Source organism: Sinocyclocheilus grahami, unplaced genomic scaffold (assembly GCF_001515645.1).
Source record: "Sinocyclocheilus grahami isolate Dianchi unplaced genomic scaffold, SAMN03320097.WGS_v1.1 scaffold34.1, whole genome shotgun sequence".
NCBI classification, from domain to species: domain Eukaryota; kingdom Metazoa; phylum Chordata; class Actinopteri; order Cypriniformes; family Cyprinidae; genus Sinocyclocheilus; species Sinocyclocheilus grahami.
The window spans coordinates 1135264-1158436 of NW_015505213.1; the positions used below are offsets into that span (position 1 = coordinate 1135264).

The following is a 23173-nucleotide window of genomic DNA, read 5'->3' on the forward strand; positions in this document are numbered from 1 at the left end:
TAACCAATCACAGCACACACTGGCCCAGCTAACCAATCACAGCACACACTGGCCCAGCTAACCAATCACAGCACACACTGGCCCAGCTAACCAATCACAGCACACACTGGCCCAGCTAACCAATCACAGCACACACTGGCCCAGCTAACCAATCACAGCACACACTGGCCCAGCTAACCAATCACAGCACACACTGGCCCAGCTAACCAATCACAGCACATTTTGTATTTCAGAAGGCGGGCCTTCATTTGATACAGGAACTATTCGAGCCGTTCATGCCAGACTGGGGAGAGAGGTGTTGTAATAATGTAAAATATGTGGAAAATAATGTGTTTTTCAAACAACCTAGTATGAGAGCCTGTTCTAGTACACCCCCAAAACAAAATCAAGACTTTGTAAAAGAGCATAATAGGACCCCTTTAAGACTAAAGAAAACAAGCTAGATATTGTCACGGGCATCTAAATGCTTATAGAAAAGAAAGAAAACATTAGGCCTAATGCTGCTGCTGTTGTCTGCTAATGTGTTAGTCTACTACTAAGAATGGTTTCCTTATGAGATGTTTTAGCTCTTGTATAACATATTCTGATTATCTGATAAATGTAGATCTTATCGTTATTCTTATTACTAGATCCTGTAATTACCCAATGATGTTGGAGATCTACTGTTCCTTAGAAATGATTATGATTGCAGTTGACCAGGGTCACTGAATCTGACAAGTAAAATTTCATATAGGCTAGCTATCAAAACGTTACCACTCTTTATTTCATAATAACTGACTATAAATGTTTAATAAAGTGTGATATTGAGCTCCTCTTCTTTCTATTTTATAAAGCATATTGATCAGCTGACATATTGATACAGTTTGGTCTAACAGGTCAAAATTACATAGTACCACAATGTTACCCATTTTTACTCTAAGTATATAAGTCTATGTTCTTCAAACTCATTCAAGTGATGTAAAGATTTCTGCTTTTTCATATAGGTTTATTCTTGCTGTCTTTTGAGTAACAGTCACCAATTATTAGACAGTACAGAAATCATTACCAGAAAAAAAAAACTCACAAAGATAATTTTTGTGATGCTTTTTAGGTTATCATTCAGAAGGTTTGTTATTGCAAATCTAACACTGTTGAAATTTCTCCACTGTAATAGTCAACTTATACTGTATAGGTAATTGCAATATAAATTAAATAAAATTAAACTGACTTAAAAACAGGAGCTTAAGAATTGCTTAACTTATTTTGATTAGTTAATGTAAAAACATGTTTGAATGACTTATTGATCATACCATTTTTATTTTACATTTGTGTTTGCATATTACTAAGAATTTGTAACCATTAAAACTCGATATTTTTTTCTGCCTTCTAGAGTGTTCCTAGAATAGTAGAGTTTTCATTTTAATTTCACAAGTCAAGTTAGAGATACGTTATGATTGGGTTCAAATGGGGTTATATAATCTGAAAAAAGTAGGATAAAAAGTGTATGAATAAATAGCCTACATAAGACTTGTATGTAGCTGTTAATAACTTAAAGTGTTGTCATATCTTCTCACAGATCAACCTTTTACAAAACAAATACATACTGTAGTATAATATAATTATATATACATGTATGTTAAATGTTAATTTTTTAAAGTTTACAACACTATTTCACAATCAAATACTAATTTAATCTCGATAAAATACATACAATTTGAAAGGTCTACGTTTTTCATCATTACTGCACTTTTTTAATTTAAAAAAAATTCAGAAATGGACGGGGTGAACAGTAACAAGATAAATGTATGTTAAGGAATTCTGCATTTTTCACATTGAATCTGTTCAAGAAAATCAGAGAGGGAAACCTGTAAGCCACAAAACAGGTTAAGAAATGTTTTAATTTCAATTCTGCTTTTTCTCTTGATGCCACATAATACCATCACATATTAATATATTATCTAATATTTTTAATATAGTGCAGATTCTGATATGAATAACAAAAAGCGCATATAAAAAAACAAGCTTAATGTGTAGTTCTTGCTTTTTGTAAATGATTAAGCCAATTAAAGCAGCACTATGTCACTTTTTCTGTGTTCAAAATTTGCAAAGTGTATATAATGAGCGAGTACATCATGAATTCATCTTCCAACCCGCGTTTTTGTCTTATTCCGAATCACTACGATAACAAGTACTTATATTTGGACTATTATAGCCTGGTCGGGTCGTCGCCGCTGCGGAGTAACACATACCTGCGTGAATCGCCATAGACATAAACTTAGAGAAGTAGCTCCGGTTGGAATGTTCTTCCGCGGGATGTGTGCAGTTCTGTTTATTAACCGCTAGAGCGCCAAAAGTTACATAATTGTGCTGCTTTAATGGTAGTAGGTACATACAGGTGCATCTCAATAAATTAGAATGTCGTGGAAAAGTTCATTTATTTCAGTAATTCAACTCAAATTGTGATAGGTCTTCATTTCAGATGCTCGGAGTCTTTCTTCCTCCAGTTTGAAATCAGAACTGTTGTTGTGGCAGCTGTGCTACAGTTTCCTTGTTATTTGTCAATTAAAAAATCTCTCGACTAATACTGTAAAATATACATTCAGTTGGTACTAGTCTACATTACTATAATATTGAAGGTTAAAATTGACTGATTTAAAATTACACTAAGTTTAAAAATAATAATAATATTTCTACTTCAATTCGTTTTTTTTTTATATAAACATAATGGTGGCTGTCATAAAAACTTGATGGATTTATTCAAACATAAATGAAACATTGAAGAACAGTAAAATATATAATGAATATGTTATATGGTGCATATATTTAGCAAAATGCCCCTCTGCAGTTTATTTTTCTATGTGACTAATGAGTTTATGGTCACCGAATATGTTTTTTCTGAGGTAAATGTGACGTTACGTGACATTGTTTACAAGCCGTTATATTGACGTCTTTGTGCGGCTGAAACACTGATTGAGCGATTACATGAGACAGAATACGGATTGTAAAGTTGTACTCTTTCTTTTAACTTGCCTTCGGATGTTTAGTCATGTTTATTTTGTGCTGAAACTGGTATTAAAGCGGAGGAGATGATCAGTTCACTTGCGCTATGCGCTGCCACGTCTATTGATCTGAGGCACGACAGCGATCTGTCACTCCACATTAAACAGCGCCAAAACGGCATTTATTGTTTGAATATTGCAATACAATGGACATAATTTGAAATCTGAGACCTTGTTTCATATTAAAAGTACCACAGCACAATGCTTATTGTGATATATTGGATGGAAAGTGCCCTTCAATTTTCCGTCCATTAACTGAAAACAGACTAGACTAATCGATTCTTGAGATTTAAGAATCAACATCTTTCCATAAAAATCGATTAATATCGAGATATTGATATTTTTTACCCCGCCCTATTAGTAAGCTAGAGACTTATTGCCACTATAAATATGTCAAATAAATAAATAAATGAAAAAGATGAGAAGCATGGACACCGCAGAAATCACCAAATATTAAAGCCAACTTACCAAAATACTTTTATAAACGTTTCCATTGTTGCCAAATTCCACACTGACTCTGACAATACAAGAATCAGCGACCTGCTTGTTGTACATGGGATGTTTGAGAGAAGGAGAGGATGATGAAGATGATGCAGATGAAGTAGGGGAGGGGCTGTCGGGGCAGGCTGGCGGTATTATCTAATACACTGTGTTCTGTGTCAACTTCACTGAAGCTCTGGGTTGATGCAAACTTGGAACTACTTTATGACTGCAAGGTTAAGGCGAAACAAAAAAAAAGTCACAAACACCTGAATGAATTTTACTAACCTAAAGGCCTCAGTATAAACGAATAGTCAAAATAGGTTTTGAGATAATATTAGACCTATCAGATTTAGGCCTGTTGATTCAGTACATTTAATTACAAATAAATAATGCAATAAAAAAAGTACAATTTAATTAAACCCCCTGACCCGCATGCACTGAAAGACACTGAAAATACGGCAAGACATCCGTCTGACGCATGTGTACATCAGTGTTGTTTTAGTGTTGTTTATATACTATTATAGTATTTATTAATATTTTTTATTAACTTTTATTTTTATATTTTCAGTTTTCATTTTAATTTTAGTTTAAATTTGAGTAATTTTAATTAATTTAATTAAGTTCATTAATTTAATTAATTTTTTTATATTTCTATTTAGCTTTATTTCAGTTTTAGTACTACTTTAGTACAAAAACATACAAATGAAATAATTTTTTTAAATTCTTCATTAAAAAATGTATATTTATTTCAATGACTAAAAACTATTTTAGTAAAAAAAAACACACTAGTGTATAGTATAAACTAGAAAAAAAATAGACAGAATGAAGTCTGTGTGAACAGCTACATCTACATCAGACATATTGACAAAATCAAAGGGATTTTCAAATTGGACTCTGCAAATTGGATGTTCAACAATATGGAAATAAAGCCATAAATATACTGACCTTTTAAAGCCCCAATTTTGTAATTTTTTTTGCTTTATATAATGTAATTTCTCAGCAAATATAGGTCATTATGTTCTACTGATGGATTCAGCACATCATAATTTATTTCAATAAGTATTTTAAATTTGACGACTGACAGCCTACACTTATATAATATATATATATATATATATATATAGTCGCATCTATAGAGTATATGAGGTAATAAATAACAAAAGTCTGCAGCTCTGGTCTGCAGTTTTGTTACCTGTACTTTGTATCTAAGTGGTGAGAGGTTGGGGCTGCTGAGATCTTCCATCTCTGAGCCACTGGAGCCAGAGGATGATACACTGATCTGATCAGCAAAAGTCTTCTTTGAGAAGTTCTCACTGCCAGACAGCAACCTGCATTGAGCAGAAGAGAAATATGCATCACAGAAAAACATGTTAGCAAAATGTCTTTTTACTTTTAGAATAGTCTGGGTCCACAAAATGAGTCGAAACTGCATCTCAAAACAACACTCACGAGGTCAGTTTCTTGGTGATGAGCCGGTGGCTCCAGGGGTTGGGAGAGCTGGGACAGGGGTCAACTGGTGGCTCCAGTTCTCTTGACAACTCATAGCTAATGAGAAAAAAAAAGACTAACAGTTGGTATCTAAATATCTGAGATGCTGATCTTCTGAAGTACCCAATGTACTACTGCCTTGAATTCAGAAGTCATTTAATCTCAACCAACATTCTTAGCAGAAAACTGATCATCAAACTGAATATAATCATCATAATGTGCAAGAGGTGCCTCACCTCTTCTGATCAGAAAGAGGTATGCCGCTGTTGATCCAGGAAATGATGCGAGGATGTGATTGGAGTTTGTAGTGAGCGCATGACGCCTGCAGCTGCTTGATCTGAGACAGAATCTCAAACTCCTGAACACAGAAAGGAATGGAAAAACACACATCAGCACTCTTGACACACTAGCATTTGTTATAAAACCTAGCTTTCCACTGAAACAATATGTGGGATGATTGTGCTTACTTTTCTACGCTTCTCAAAGTTGATGAGACCCCCCTGTGAGCACAAAGAAGATAGTTACCATAAAAAATAAAACGTGTCGGAACTGAAGAAAAAAATGACTATGTGTATATATATATATATGAATTAATGTCAGAAAAAATTCTCACCTCTACATCATCACTTAGTGCTGTGTCCAACATGGTGAGAACAGTCAGATAAGTGCCCAGGTACGGCACCTCACCGCTGGAGGGGGTCTGCCAGAAAAAACTAACTTGTCAGGCAAAAATACAGTAACAGTCGAGATATTTGAATGGTTTTGTCTCTTATGCTCAATCAATTTTAGTAGTATTGTGAAATGTTATTACAATTTACAAGATAGTTACCATAAAAAATAAAACGTGTCGGAACTGAAGAAAAAAATGACTGTGTATATATATATATATGAATTAATGTCAGAAAAAATTCTCACCTCTACATCATCACTTAGTGCTGTGTCCAACATGGTGAGAACAGTCAGATAAGTGCCCAGGTACGGCACCTCACCGCTGGAGGGGGTCTGCCAGAAAAAACTAACTTGTCAGGCAAAAATACAGTAACAGTCGAGATATTTGAATGGTTTTGTCTCTTATGCTCAATCAATTTTAGTAGTATTGTGAAATGTTATTACAATTTAAAAGAACTGTTTTCTATTTTAACATATTTTTATGGTATTTTTAAGTATTATGGTAATACCCTTTTCGGTGTTTTAATTAATGAGTTGGCAGATTCACATTGAGACAGAGTTTCATAATGGAAATGAAATTACTTGAGTCAAACTAGAGCAGCCAGTAAATGTGCCGGTGCAGAAGCATACTTCCTAAAAAGAGTAGTTATTTCCCAGAAACAACAGATTTATCATATTTTTTAACAGCAACTTATGCCAATGGCCTTAAATAATACAAATGCACTACTTTCAGCAGGGCCTTGTTTTTATGAAAAATGCCAGTGATTCTTACCATGTGCTTAGATGTAGGACTGAGTCTGGGAGACTTTGGAGCGGTGTGAGTGTCTACATCAGCTGCCTGGTTTCCTTCCTAAATCAAATCACAAAAAAATAGATAACAGGACATTTGGCATACTGAAATGCAAACAGGGAAACTGATTTAGATGAGCATATGATTAAAAACAGAGCACTAGATACACTGAAGCAACTGGCCTAGAGAAACATTTACATAAATCACTTTAGAAAACATTCAAAATCAATCTTCCACACCCAAAGAAATGCCACAATTCAAGATAAGTACAATTACTTAACAGAGCATGATAAAGATTGAGGTCAAAGAGGAGTGGGATAGATTATTAATTGCCAGCACAGATAACAACAATGAATGCTTTGTTGTTATACACTGAACACTGCAGAACATTATGGGATGTTGTGCCTCCATAATGGTTTCTTTGCCAATAAGATGACTCTGCATTTTTTAACCACATCTTCATTTAGCTCTACTGATTTACTCTTTGCATGCGAGCTAGAGTGAAAAACGGTGTGGAAAATATTGAATGTTGCCTGGTAGCATCTTTAAAGATCGTAAAAAGCCATGGGATGAGATCATGTCATTGTCTTATCAGAGATTCAAAAACCAAAGTGTAAGAAAGTTGCGCACATCCCACAAACCCACACAGGGCTCAGGTGCAGGACAAAAAAATTCAAACTATAGCAAAAATACAAACGTATTGTCTGCACACTGATGTAACTGCTCCATAAAAATTATTTATTGCGGCAACGTTTTGACCATCAAGTCTTCGTCAGGCACCAAACTTAACAGTTAACAGAGATTCAACACTGCTATCAGCTCTTACACATGATGTTAAATCATTAGAGGGATCTGTTTGCACACTGTAGGCCAAATATTGATGGAAGTTTTTTTTTTTTAAGAAATGTGTATTTTTAAAACGATCAAACATGACGGTAAAAATATTTATAATGTTATTAAGTTAATGTTTCAGATAAATGCTTTTCTTTTGAACTTTGTTAATCAAAGAATCGATTTCATAACATTTACCAAATTACCTTTTTAAATATATTCAAATAGACAACATTTTAAATTGTAATAATATTTTACTGTTACTATTTTACTGTATTTTTGATTAAATATATGCAGCCTTGGCGAGCATAAGAGACTTCTTTCAAAAACATTACAAAATCTTACTGACCCTAAACATTTAGATTAGAATAGACAACAGGTTTAAAACAGGCAAATCTGTGAAACTTACCTCTACAAGAATATCTCGATTGACCAGCACACAGTTCTCATCAGGAAATGTGTCGCAGAGGTGATCGAAGGCAGCCATACTCTCCCTGAAATTACACAATTTATCCATTTAAATGTAATACCATGTGTTGTGCAAATTTAATATGTGCTCTTAACATTGCACTACAGGTTTAGCAACTATCCGTGTAAGGATCAGAAGACACTACCTGCTGATTGCCACCCAAGTTTTCTTTAACCGGTAAACAGCATTAGACTGAAGAGCAGATAAGATGGCTCTTAGAGAGGAGAAGTTTCTCAACTGATGGCACTCCTGTAACATAAATGATAATAAAAAGAACAAATCAGCTTAAAATAAAAAAAATAAAAAATATTATATATATATATATATATATATATATATATATATATATATATATACAGTGGGTACGGAAAGTATTCACACCCCTTAGAGAGGAGAAGTTTCTCAACTGATGGCACTCCTGTAACATAAATGATAATAAAAAGAACAAATCAGCTTAAAATAAAAAAAATAAAAAATATTATATATATATATATATATATATATATATATATATATATATGTAGTTATATATCTATCTCTTAGGCTTTTACCCTTTTTGGATCAAATGTGTACCAACACAGAGTAATGATATCTTTAAATGTCTGTATCATTAAAAACTATTAAGTGGTTAGACTTAAACATGTCAAACAGCTTAACTATCTTAACTTGCTCAGCAAATTTGTTTGCAAAATGTTGCTATGAAAACTTGAGCAGAGCGTTTCCTCATAATGTCTATTATAGTGCTCCTTGTGGCCGTGCTGAGAACTGCACAAGTGCAACGCGCGCTTCCATCTGAAATTTCAGAATCCAATTTGCATTCACATACTTGCCTAGTAAGTTTCAGGCCTTATACGCACCTGAGCCACAGAGATCCACTTCTCAATCATCTTTGCCCTGTGTGTAGGGCCGCTGCGAGTGCAGGATGGGGAACCGGGAGGGGATGTGGAAGGAGGGCGCAGCAGAGAGGTGATAACGCAGTTAGTGACGGCATTGAACTGGGCAATGGTGGCACGGACCATAGGCGCTAGATTTCTATTCTCTTTCTTGTCCCTCTGAGACCAAATGCAGCCAAGGCAGTGAAATGGAACCACTTTGACAAAAAGCTCCTGATAAAGAAACATAAGCAGATGAATAAAAGTAGGCCTTAAATAAAAACTAGCCTCAGTATGTAAACCATGACACCTACAGCATCTAATAGTGTGAGCTGCTCAGCAATGTCTCGTGCAGGGAAGACCAGTACATCCCCTGTCTCTTCTATGTCCTGTCTGTCCGTGGCGTCTTCAGTTGCCTGATTCTCTACAGCAGTTGAACTGGTTTCTGCTGATGTATCTGTGTGCCTGTCTGTTGAGTCATAAGTTATTTAGCGTTGATTTTTTGATGTGTGTGCACATACCAGCTAAACTTTAAGACTTGCCTTCCGTCTGAAATTTTTGTAGAAGTGCATCGGCTTGATGAACCAGACGTCTGAAACAGAGGCGATGACGCAGATGAATACAGAGCAGATGAAGAGCCTGGTGACCTGGAGAATCCCGAAGGTCCTCTTGATACTCGTCTAACCATAGCCGGATCAGACGAGGCAGAGAACTGCACGCGCACACACACACACACACTATTTGTCAGCATTCTTTCAGACTAATTAACAAAGCTCTGAGAATTAGAATGAATAATCAAGATGAGTAACCAGTTTAACCTTACTAATAATAGATAATGATTGCACTGGACAACCAGTTTCAATTTAAGGTTCATTATTGAACAACATTTGACCACAGAATATAACAACTGATAAGTCATAATCAAATATTTCAAGACATTCCCCAACACGTGGATTCAACTCACCTTCTAACGCAGACACTGTTGTCCAGATTGGTGACCGTGTCCTCTCTACAGAGACAAATAAGTAAGTCTAAAGTTAATATTCAAAACATTCCTAAAACGCTTCCAAAAGAAGCTTTAGGACTATGATCACTGAAACAATTTCTGACACAAATGTTTCACAAGTGCTCTTTCAAGGTCTATTACCTTTATTTATGTTTCAACAAAACACAAAGGACGCTCATGGTTCAACAAAAGCACCTCTGACGTGAGACAAGTCAAGTGAAACCTGTTTTACAAAGTGAGGTGTCCTCCATTCCACTGCGTCACTGATTTGTATTGTGTGATAATGGACTGTCACAATTCCACAGTAATCAAAGGTGTCTCTGGGAAATACTCTGCCTCATACTGAATTTAGAAATTTGGGCTTCCCCCTTCATTTGATTATTCACAGTCACTGTGCCTTGTAGAATGTATGCCGTGTAAATTCCCTCATATATATATATATAAATACATGAGGGACGGCTGTGTCTGAAACAGAAGTCAGTCAATGACTTTATGAAGGTACCTCCAAAGGAAACTGACAGGCCTGCAATGCACATAACGTCATGTCTAACGTGCTAAGACATGCAAAACTTGACATTTTTATTCCTTCTACCAACAGTTAAGGCACAGGTTTGCGGTATATCACCAGATGAAGGTATGATGGAATGTTATGGAAACATTAAATTCAGAGGTACCTTGAGTCCTCCATTCAGGTTTTGGAAACAGCCCATATATATAACTGTCACTGATGCACAATAAAAACATGACTAGCTACAGTTTATATATAAAGCAACATGGGACCTAAATTTTGGTTCATTCCTCCTAGAATTATATGGTATTTGATGGAACAAATGTGGAATACTTTTATGGTTCTTATTGGAGCATGACAACCCTAGCTGCTGTTCACTTTTACTGTACAGAAAACAGAAGCGTAAACATTGCGCTATTTTTGAATTTCATATGAAAAAACAAATTATTGTTTGGGTAGACTATACCTATATATCATAAAAAATATATAGTCAAATGTTTAAGAAAGACAAATGTTTATGAAAATGTGCTTTAGGCTCACCAAGGCTGCATTAATTTGATCAAAAATACAGTTAAAAACGTAATTTTGTGAAATATTACAATTTAAAATAACTGTTTTCTATGTGAATATATTTTAAAACTTAATTTATTCCTTTAATGCAAAGCTAAATTTTCAACATCATTACTCCAGTAATTAGTGTCTTATGATCCTTCAGGAATCATTCTAATATGCTGATTTGGTGCTTAATATTTTTGTGGAAGCGTGAAACATTTTTCAGGATTTTCTGATGAACAGAACATTCATAATAACAGCATTTATTAGCTAGAAATCTTTTGTAACATTGTCTTAATAAATGTCTTTACTGGCACTTTTGATACATTTTATGTGTCCTTGCTGAATACAAGTATTGGTTTCTTTTAAAAAATCATACTGGCACCAAACTTTTGAACAGTAATGTAAATGTTAGCTTAATGTCGCTATAACCATCTGAGACAGCAATTATACTCTTTAAATGAGCATTTATGCTCACCTTTGAAACAGGAGTTCTATGACAGCATTTGTGCAGGTAAAGGCTCTGTAGGTGGAGAGGAAGATTTGCATGTATTCTGGGTCAGGGCACTCCGGGTTCACCAATTCTGTGACAAGACGCTCCAGAATGGCTGCTTTAAGCCTGCGGACCTTCTGTGTGCGGTACTGCATGAAGCTGAAGGCAGAAGAGTTCTCAGCCGCATCAGGTGGGGGTTGGATGGGTTCTCGGTGAAGAGTGATGCCATAAATGGCCCCGTCTTCCACCTCCTCTCCCCACTCCTGCACCGGGTCCTGCACAAACAGATCATCAGACTATACACCTTGAACCTATCATTAAGCTTGATATGATGCCTACTGCAATGCTATGAAACAAACACAATGTCATCAAAAAGATTCTATTTTGCAGTCCTGATACTGCAGCATTTATTTTAGAAAACACAAAAAAGGTGCTAGACACGGACCTAAAATTTCACCTGTCCAGGAAGAAATATACAAAACGGGAGCTCTTTGGAAAATACAGGCAAATTGTTATCCAAATTACAAGTCAGGAGGAGTGAATACATTTTATCTTCACTAGCCTGAGAAGACAATACATTGTACATTACATTTTCTTTCTTAGCAGATGCTTCTGCTTTTTCAACAAAACCATGTACAATACAGAGTTCAGATCATGTTATAAGCAAATACACCAAACATTTTTACAGTATTAAAAATAATAACACCACTGTTTAATGATACCCACACAAGAAGGGCATTTTCATTTTAAGGAAAGAAGAGAAATCATTTAACGTGTTTCATGGTGGCAAACCATAACTAGTTAACCATAACAAAAATACTTTCTTTACAAAAATCCTCTTTGGTGGTAAATGAAGCCATGATTATTTGCATAGCAAATACTATATCCCACAATGAATAACAGCTGTGGGTGAATAAAAAAACCCTGATGATTTTAAACAAAGACAGACTGTGTAACACACTGGAGTAAATTAAGTCCAGTGTTTTCTCTTCCAGGCAAAATACGGTTGTTGTTGTTGACTAATTCAGATGTGACCAATATTAGATGAGCTCATAACAACTGGCTTGAGGACAAATTAGCATAATGGTGTCATCTGTCACAGATTCTTGAGACACAGGATGTCCAACGATTTATATACCATTAGTTAAAAAATAATTCCACACTGTATTCAATCATAGAATTCAACTAGAATGTTTTATCACCGCATTTATTATATTTTTTAATAATAAAAAATTGCTATAAAAAAAAAGCTACAAGATTTCCTATCCTCAGAACATATGAATGGTTGTGTATTTTTTATATATATATATATATATATATATATATATATAAAATACACAACCATTCAGAAGTTTGGGGTCAGTTTCTTTAAATAAGAAATTAATCATTTTATTGAGCAAGGAGGCATTACAATTATCAAAAGGTGACAGTGATTTGTTTCTAATAATTGTCTTTTTGAACTTTCTATTCATCAAAGAACCGTGAAAAACTATCACAGTTTCAAAAAATATATAAAGCAACACATTTTCAACATTGATAATAATAAGAAAAGTTTATTTTAGCACTTAATCAGCATATTAGAATGATTTCTGAAAGATTACTAAAAAACTGAAGCAATGGCTGATGAAAATTCAGCATTACCACCACAGAAACAAAATGACAATTCATAATATACATATTTGAATATACAGCTGTTTTAAATTGTAATAATATTTCAAAATATTACTGTTTTACTGTATTTTTGATCCTTAAGTACAAAAGACATCTTTGAACATAAAAACTTACTGACCCCAAACATTTGAACGATAGTGTATATTAACTTATATTAACTAAGAAAAATACATTGTTTAATTTAATTTTAAAAAATTAAAAAACACTTCTAATTTGCCCTGACAAAGGGAAGAGGTGAATATTAAAAATTAGACCTTAAATGTGACATGTAGGATATTGTTATAAATTTTTTTAATAATTTGTGATAGGATTTACAACTATGTCAACCATCAAGTCTACATCACGTATTTTATTTATTTATTCAGATAATTTCCCTTATTTAAAGCGGGACCTATTAGTATAGCAGCAACACCAGAAAATATGCTGCTGTATTGAATACACGTGTGGCATGTAAAATATGTAAGCTGTCAAGTCAATCACTGCTGTGCCCTGTTTTGTTCTAAGCCTCAAGAATCACTGCTCTCTGCCAAAAGCTCAATGAATATCACAGAACATGCATAATATGCAAACCACACATTTGGAAAAGGTTGTGCTTCGAAGTAAACCAAGGGCAGTCTATTCCTCTAACAAATCGACTGCTGTGAAAATCACAAGTGCATTCTTCCCAGAAACTCCAGTCAAGTAAAACAGAGAGCTTTCCAAGCCAAAGCCCTGTGTCTCCTGTAAAACTGTGCCATGGAACAAAACACAGGGAATGATTGGGGGAGGGAAAGCTGAAACTATCACAGGTCAACAGTGTTGGGGGTAACGCATTACAAGTAACGCAAGTTACGTAATCAGATTACTTTTTTCAAGTACTAGTAAAGTAACGCATTACTTTTTAATTTGCAAGAGAATATCCGAGTTACTTTTTCAAATAAGTAACGCAAGTTACTTTTTTTTCCAATTTATTGATTGACAGCTCTCCTGTCCCCATGTTGAGAGAAATCAGATGTTACTGTAGATCTAAAATAAATATGAATATGCATTAATTCATCTCACTCACACAAAAAACCCACAAAGATTCAGTATTCCTCAAAATGAATAAAAATAATGCAACTCAATAATGCAAAATGTTAAACAACACAAATATGCTTTATGTATTTAATCCCATTCTATTAACCAATGTCTTTGCTTCTGACCTTCGATGATCCAGTTCAACCGTACTAATAAGCACAAATTACTCTAGACAAACATTTGTGTGTCTTTTTTATTGCTGAAGTGTGTTGAAATGTCTTCTTCTGCATTCTACTGTACGGACGTAAATTTACTTTCCCTTCAGCCTGAGGCTTATTCATTTCACTTTTGGTGTGAAAAGGCTTTTATATTTGCCAAATATATTACTTTTTTATTTTAAAAACAAGCAAGCAAGCCCTGTCCAGATTTTAAAAGTAACGCAAAAGTAACGTAACGCATTACTTTCCATAAAAAGTAACGTAATTAGTTACTTTTTTATGTTATATTGTAATGCATTACTTTTAAATGATTTAAAAGTAACTTTCCCCAACACTGCAGCTCAACAGTGAAACAGGACACTGTAAATATCGTCAATCTCCAGGTGGGTCTGAGAACAAACACAAAATCAGTTCTATTGTGAGACTCCAGAGGGAAAAGTGAAGTGCACCACACCTCAGCACGCATTACATGTGACACCTCTGGTCAACAGCCGATTAAACGCTTTCCTAAAGCCAATATCACGACTAATTGTAAAGCCATTGAGTTTTTGTGACAGTACTGGGATGTCCGGAAAAGAAAGAACAGGAAATACTGCATTTTCTCTGGCATTAAAATGAAGAGAAACAATAACACGGTGCGCCGCGCGACACTCTGTAAAAGCTACAACAAATCGCGTTTGCAAAGTCGCTTTTTCTTTAGTCGTTCTAACCTGTAAAGTAATATTAAACAGAATTAATGTCCTTTATTGAAATAGCTTAATTAACCAAGCGACTTACCATAGTGAACTCCCATTTTCCCATGTCTTCAGCTCTCGATTTCCTCAGCCGTCTGATCAAGCAGTGTAAGAATAGTTTAGACTTTCCATTAGCGCAGCAAAAAAACGTTGTAAACTATATTCCTTAGTCAGCTGCTCGTGTCAAACTTGACTGCCATGTCTTGGAGAGCTGCTGGAAATGGATAACTTTGCGAAGTGAGGTTTAATTAAGAATTACTTACAGTACAACTTACAGTACATTTCATACAGGACTACCTTTATTGTCATCAAATATATAGTGGTCTAAAGGAAAATGAAATCCGTGAGCGCAGAAAATTATTACTTTTATGATTAAGTCTGTGTTTTAGCGGTCTATATAGCGCACAGCGCACCTGTCAAGCGCTTTAAACTGCAGCGGGTTGGTCTCTATACGTACGTACACAATTACGTCTAGTATGACGTACGGGGCGTGCTCATTAATATTAATGAGAAAATCCGGCGCCTCATCGTACTATGGCGAAGGCTTGATTTATGAATATTAATTACGTTGCGTGGAACCTCTGGACGTTCACCAAGCGGCTTCGCATTGCTGAATTAATATTCACAATCTATGCCTTAGGCATAGTACTATTCATAATGTCAAGTGTGGAAGTATGGAAATCCACATTATATCATTTTAAAATTGAAAATTAAGATTATGATTGAAATACTTTATTTTACCATGTAATTCTGGGAGTTCCCGGTATGAGAATTTAGGCAAAATACAGGACTAGACATTGAACTAAATGTATACACAATTAAAGCGGCATCAAATTTATAAACAACTCATTCAAACATACAATTGATAATTTACATTTTTTTTCTCTTTGTTAGTTATAAAGCAGTCCAAACGTCTGAGACTAAGTGAAATACTTTCATTAAGCAACACAGTTTTATATATTATCAGTTTAACAATCAGAGGAAGTAAAGGAAATCTGACTGTTTGTCCAAATGTATTCCCATGTCATTTTTTTTTTATTAGTGCCTATCGTGCAAAATAATGCGGGATCTTAAATATTTCTTTAGTAGTTTTACATCATGATGTTTCATTGTTTAGGTCAAGGTATAAATCGCATTGTACTGATCCACTGGCAAATAAAACCGCAGCCCATTTTCTCCAGGAAAAGTACAAATGACTCAGATGCCACTATGCAGATGCTTAAATGAATAATGGTGAAAATTGTATGAAATGCCTATTTACAAAGCCCATACACACACACGCTGAATGAATGATACAATGAGCAGTTTGTTGGTTTCTGGGTATAGTTCATTAATGTCTTTCTGTTCTCTCTGACGTAGACCTGTGAATGTGCAATGGCATCCAAGCAGGCCACCCCACGCTCACTGAGACACTACAACATAACAATAGGTGACGCACACTACTGAGCTCTTATTAGACCACGATCATCACGATAGAAGTATTTAAGCATATCCACAAACAATACCACTCATTACTAAGACAGAGGTCACATGCTGATGTGTGTGCATTCACACACACCAAAAAAACACACTTTTACTTCATTTTAAATTAAGAAATTAAATTAAAATACTTAATTTCAATGTCAAATTCACTGGTGCAACAAAGTCTTAATGCCAGGTAGAACAGCTTAAAAAATGTACATGCCAGCAATGTTAAAATATTTTTCATTATTGACATGCTTAGGTATTACCTGACAAGAATGTTACTATGGTAGTAGATACATTTGAAATATTTAATAAATTTTTAACCATGTGGGTGTGATGTAATACCTAAACCACCTTTTCCCCTTAACCATAATTTTATTTTTGGTTTAGTTTTATTTATGAAAACATACACTAATGCCCAGATTTTTTTTTTGGGGGGGGGGGTCAGTAAGATTTTTACACCGCATAAGATTTTTTTTTTTTAAGACATTTATTTGATCAAAATAGACTAAAACAGTAATATTGAGAAATATTATTACAATTTCAAATAACTGTTTTCTATGTGAATTTATTATCAATTTAATTTAAAATTTTCAGCAGCCATTACTCTAGTCTTCAGTGTCACATGATCTTTCAGAGATCTTTCTTATATGTTGATTTGCTCAAGAAACATTTCTTATTATTATCAATATTGAAAAGAGTTGTGCTGCTTACTATTTTTGTGGAAACAGTGCTACATTTGATCAAGATTATCATAAATCTTTTGTAACATTATAAATGCTTCACAGTCACTTTTGATCAATTTAATGTGTTCTTGCTTAATAAAGGTATTAATTTATTAGAAAAATAAAATCATAAAGTTTAAAAAGGTTTGAAAGGTAGTGTGAATTCAACAAAAGTGGATGCATGAATTAACTCTTTATTGCAATCAACAAATATACATCAGAGGTTTAGAAGGGATAGATGTACTCTTTGCTGCTTTACTGTTGTTCTGTCCAAGCTTAATTCTAGCTAGCTCTGGATCCTCATCACGATAGAAGTATTTAAGCATATCCACAAACAATACCACTCATTACTAAGATAGAGGTCACATGCTGATGTGTGTGCATTCACACACACCAAAAAAACACACTTTTACTTCATTTTAAATTAAGAAATTAAATTAAAATACTTCATTTCAATGTCAAATTCACTGGTGCAACAAAGTCTTAATGCCAGGTAGAACAGCTTAAAAAATGTACATGCCAGCAATGTTAAAATATTTTTCATTATTGACATGCTTAGGTATTACCTGACAAGAATGTTACTATGGTAGTAGATACATTTGAAATATTTAATACAGTTTTAACCATGTGGGTGTGATGTAATACCTAAACCACCTTTTCCCCTTAACCATAATTTTATTTTTGGTTTAGTTTTATTTATGAAAACATACACTAATGCCCAGATTTTTTTTTGGGGGGGGGGTCAGTAAGATTTTTACACCGCATAAGATTTTTTTTTTTTAAGACATTTATTTGATCAAAATAGACTAAAACAGTAATATTGAGAAATATTATTACAATTTCAAATAACTGTTTTCTATGTGAATTTATTATCAATTTAATTTAAAATTTTCAGCAGCCATTACTCTAGTCTTCAGTGTCACATGATCTTTCAGAGATCTTTCTTATATGTTGATTTGCTCAAGAAACATTTCTTATTATTATCAATATTGAAAAGAGTTGTGCTGCTTACTATTTTTGTGGAAACAGTGCTACATTTGATCAAGATTATCATAAATCTTTTGTAACATTATAAATGCTTCACAGTCACTTTTGATCAATTTAATGTGTTCTTGCTTAATAAAGGTATTAATTTATTAGAAAAATAAAATCATAAAGTTTAAAAAGGTTTGAAAGGTAGTGTGAATTCAACAAAAGTGGATGCATGAATTAACTCTTTATTGCAATCAACAAATATACATCAGAGGTTTAGAAGGGATAGATGTACTCTTTGCTGCTTTACTGTTGTTCTGTCCAAGCTTAATTCTAGCTAGCTCTGGATCCTTATACTTTATACAGCTTATTTGTCAGCTGCTTTGCATTAAAGAGCATACTAAATGAATAAATGCAAATATAATTGTCAATAGATCATCATCAGCACTGACCTCAATGCATTCCTCAAGGTCCAGCAGATGGAAGCTCCTGAGCCAAATGCCAGGCTCCTCGTCCATCTGCACATCCACATGATGCCCAATCTGGCAGAGCAGATGCCTCATTCGTCCAAATCGCGCCCGCAGACCCTTCTCTCCACCAGACACCACCAGAGAGGACCTCATCCTCCACCCCAATCATACACCAACTTCCTCCAAGAGCAGCAGATACATGTCAGGAATGTTATTTGGCTTCAACAAGCATTCAGTAACAGAAGTGTAGCTTCTACACTGATTAGCAAATTACCTAACTAATATCTAACTTAATAAATAGTTAAATAACTATAACAAATAAATCAATACATACACACATATTTTTTATTCATTTTATGATGTAACATTGCTTGAAATTTTTACTAATTTTATTTATTTTATACATTTCTTTTAATTAATTCAGTAAAATTACGTGTAATAAATCTAGGAAGTCAAACTTCCTAGGAGAGACTGTACTCTAAAAGTTTTTATTCTTAAAATTTAATTTAATTTAATTCCTTCAAGATCAGCAGATACATGTCAGTCATATTATAAAACTTTAACGTGCATTCACCAGTGTTATTTAGTATCATTGAGATACTATTGTAAATTTGATTAATATTCTGTTTTGATATTTGCTTTTATTTTTAGATTTTCCATTTAATTTGTAAAGTTTTTTGTAACTTTGTTGTGCATTTGTCTCATTTTTAGTACTTTTTGTTTATATATATATATATATGTCTATTTGGTTTTTATTCATTTTATTTTAGATTTAGTTATTTGAGTACATCAATTTAAATACAATATAATGGGAAATGTTACCCTGGCAAGTTCAACTAGATAAAATATAAAGTTTTTAAAAAATATTTTATTTTGTTTTATTTAACGTTTTATTTCAAGTAATTTATTTAACTATAAACTAAAGTACAATAGGGAGTAAGACTGAGGAAATAACACTGTAAAGGTCTTATGTCTCTAATCTCTTATGTCAGGTCTTAAGGTTTCTAAATTTTTAGGAATAAGAAGTTTTATTTTATAATTTATTGTAGGCTAATGGAATTATGTAAATAAATGCACCATATAACTGTAAAGTAATTTTCCTATTATATTTTATTTATATAAATAATATAATCATATAATATTGGATATTGCTAACAATCATATATATGTAATTTTTTCCATTTAAAATAACAGAATTAATTGTTTGGAATTTGAGAGACTTTATAAAGCAGCATTAAAGGGTTAGTTCACCCAAAAATGAAAATTAGCCCATAAATTACTCACCCACAAATCATCCTAGGTGTATATGACTTTCTTCTTTCAGACGAATCCAGTCGGAGTTATATAAAAAATTGTCTTTGATCTTTCAAGCGGTTTAATGTCACTCAGTGGGTGTTGCAGTGCATCAGTCCAAAAGAAGTGAAATAAAAAGCACCCATCCTTAATAAAAAGTGTCTCACACGGCTCCGGGGGGTGAACAAAGGCCTTCTGTAGTGAATCGATGCATTTTTGTAAGAAAAATATCCATATTCAAAACGTAATAATCACTTTAATGTAGCTTGCACTCACAGTTGTACACTGAAAGCAGCTCCGGGCGGATGACGTATGGAGGTTGGCTTTGCGCATGCGCCCGCTCAGAAGTGACGCACGTGGAAGCGCAGGGGAGAGATCAAAACAAAACAACGGTCACTAATTAGAAGCACAAAACGAGGATTTGTAAAGAAGAATGTCGGAGGATTTCGATATAAACCAAGAGGAGACTGGTTTTCCTTTGCTAAAGTAAGGAAACTTTGCTTCCTTTGCTCCTGTAAACAAATGTTGGTTTTCACGAGACTCACCTGCGCATGCACAACGCTGACCTCATACGTCATGCTCCCGGAACTGTTGGCGCAAGCTACATCAAACTGATTATTACGTTTTGAATATGGATATTTTTCTTACAAAAATGCATCGATTCACTACAGGAGGCCTTTGTTCACCCCCCGGAGCCATGTGAGACATTTTATTTTATGGATGGGCGCTTTTTATTTCACTTCTTTTGGACTGAAGCAATGCAACACCCGCTGAGTGCCATTAAACAGACAATTTTTAATATAACATCCTTTAATATAAGGATGACTTGAGGGTGAGTAATTTATGGGCTAATTTTCATTTTTGGGTGAACTAACCCTTTAACTCCAGTGAAACACAGAATGAGCTACTCACTGTGGATGATGCTCCTTATCCAGTGTCTGTTCGTGGTGGATCAGCTCCTAAAAATCCATGCTTGAACTCTGCTAAAACCAGGAGAGGGGATGCCATGACCTTCCAGAATGAGCCTTCATGATCTGATGCAGAAAACTGAACACTGTCTGATGTCTTCAGCAGAAGTGACTGTCATCTACACTCTAGTAACCCTGCATTTCTCGTCCGTCCATCTGATTCTCTCTCCATGCTGACAAACACGCACAAACTCATACAATAATCTGATTGTTACACAAACGAATGGGCTGTCAGTTCAGGTTATTCCACCCAGTGCTCTTTTGTTGTACATAATCAGCAGTAATAGTACAGCTCATTGTTCTTGTTTGTCAGTGAATAAACTAGTAAAAGTGCACAATGTGAAGCATATAAAACGTTTAATAAATGAAATACCAAAAACACAGAGATGTAAAAGATGGGTGATTATTACTCCAAAAGAGAACGTGACCACGTGTTCTACAAAGGGCACTAATATCACAACATAGACTAAAACTGATTTTCTAACTGTTCTGAACGACACGTAATAATAATTGACAAAACATTGTTTTATGACCATCAGATATTTGCCCGAGTGATAGCAGAAGCCCTGAAACACATAGCGTTCAATTTCAAACACACGCAGATCTCACCGTGGTAAACAAAGACACAGGCCTCCTTTTTCAGCTTTCCCATCCATACTGCCTCCTCAGCCTCCTCCTTTTAACTTCTTTTCGAACACAGGAGCGCGTCCTAATAGCAAAACTCACTTCTGTTTTGAAATTCGGCAAAGAAACGATCCAACTTTGACGCTCATACGAAGACTGCAAAGGTAAGATGTTATGAAATAGCATGTCAGAGTTGCTCATTGAGTGTATGATTCAGAATGTTACAAAACAATGTACTGATATACTGAATCACAACCGTGGTAATGGCTCTGAGATATTTCTTACTGGTGTTTCTTTCTTTTTTTTGGAAGGGCTTTTAATATCTATTGCCTGTTTTGTGTGATTTTACAATTTTCTAGCAACAAACATGAATTGAATGTCAAAATTAATGTAGCTGTAAAATGTTAGGTAAATAATAATAATAATAAATAAATAAATAAACAAGCTACTAGTCATGCTAAGTCAGTTTTACATTAGATAATTATCAACAGTTCCTTTAATGCCCTTTTTTAAAGAGGCCACCAAAAGTATTAGTGGAATGTGGCATTTACCAAAAAGCTTTGTTTTAATAAATGGCACACAGACAGGTTTGTGTGTAAGAGTCTTTAATCCCTGTTGAAAAAACCAGCATGCTGGTTAGTTTTGAAGAATGGCTGCTGGTTTGAGCTGGTCATGAGGTTCTAAGCAACTAGCTCCTGCTCAGGACCAGCACTTGACCAGCTCAAACCAGCAGCCATGCTTCAAAACATGCCTATGCTGGTTTTTTCAACAGGGATGTGAGGTTCATGCACAAGTGTGATCATCAAAACTAATGAATATGTGATCATTATAAATGACTTCATTACACTAACTAGCCTGTGATTCCTCTGCAACATTTGATATATTGTTTATGTACTCTTACTGATTTATTTATGGTAGAGAGAACAGAAAACCAACTGACTTCCAAGACAAATCAGAAATAAAACTGTTTTCTCAGCAGTGATTTCAGTTGTTAATAAATAGCTGTAATTTACAATTGTGAACAAAGATTCATTCATTCATGTTGATGATTACAGAAGCCAGAAATAGAGACACAATGGGGATGATAAAACCATGGCATGCACAGAAAGGACCATCGATTATAACTATATTATCTCTTAAGTGCATGTTTCAGTGCTAATGTCAGCTATGCCTTATGAAACACACACACACCCTCTCTACACACTCTGGTGTACAGCTCAGCCGTTTACACTATTATCTGCTTCAGTGCCTTCAGAGTCTTATATAACAAGGTCAGGAAGGGTAAATGATATAGACAGTGAACCTCTACAAGGGAATGTCATTCTGCATAACTTTGCTACAAGAATATTAATGATAAGAATCCCATTTGTAAAGTAGGTATGTGATCATGTGTTGTTATGAAGCAATTCTCATAAGGAATTTGGTCTTAAAAGGAGGAAAATGTTAATATTTTGTTATGAAAACATAATATTTGAGCATAAAGAGTTAAGTACAATGCTTTAGGATTGATGTCAAATTGTTGATAAAGAGCTTAAATGCCTTCAATGAACTCAAGGTCTTCATTTTCCTGCTGGTTTTGATTTTTTATTTAATTATGTACTATACCAGGGGTGGCGAACGTCAGTCCTGGAGAGCCGCAGCCCTGCAGAGTTTTGCTTCAACCCTAATCAAACACACCTGAACAAGCTAATCAAGGTCTGAAGGGTTACTAGAAAGCTACAGGCAGGTGAGGTTTAATTAGGGTTGGAGCTGAACTCTGCAGGGCTGCGGCTCTCCCGGACCGGAGTTCGCCACCGCTGTACTATTCTATTCTATTCAAAACTTTACACTATACACTAC

General features: G+C 34.5%; 1 protein-coding gene across 1 annotated transcript; it reads right to left on the minus strand.

Annotated features, from left to right (window-relative positions):
• Nucleotides 1–4362: 4362 nt before the first annotated feature.
• Nucleotides 4363–21498, minus strand: rgl3a (ral guanine nucleotide dissociation stimulator-like 3a). Its single transcript, XM_016266965.1, has 17 exons — nucleotides 21320–21498; nucleotides 20655–20776; nucleotides 18432–18629; nucleotides 11185–11474; nucleotides 9605–9649; nucleotides 9183–9352; nucleotides 8955–9109; nucleotides 8626–8874; nucleotides 7914–8017; nucleotides 7709–7793; nucleotides 6451–6528; nucleotides 5925–6011; nucleotides 5477–5509; nucleotides 5246–5367; nucleotides 4971–5066; nucleotides 4714–4849; nucleotides 4363–4368 (listed from the first exon to the last, which is right to left on the minus strand). The coding sequence occupies exons 3-17, from the start codon at nucleotides 18600–18602 to the stop codon at nucleotides 4363–4365; spliced, it is 1827 nt and encodes a 608-aa protein (XP_016122451.1). The 5' UTR covers nucleotides 18603–18629; nucleotides 20655–20776; nucleotides 21320–21498.
• Nucleotides 21499–23173: the final 1675 nt, after the last annotated feature.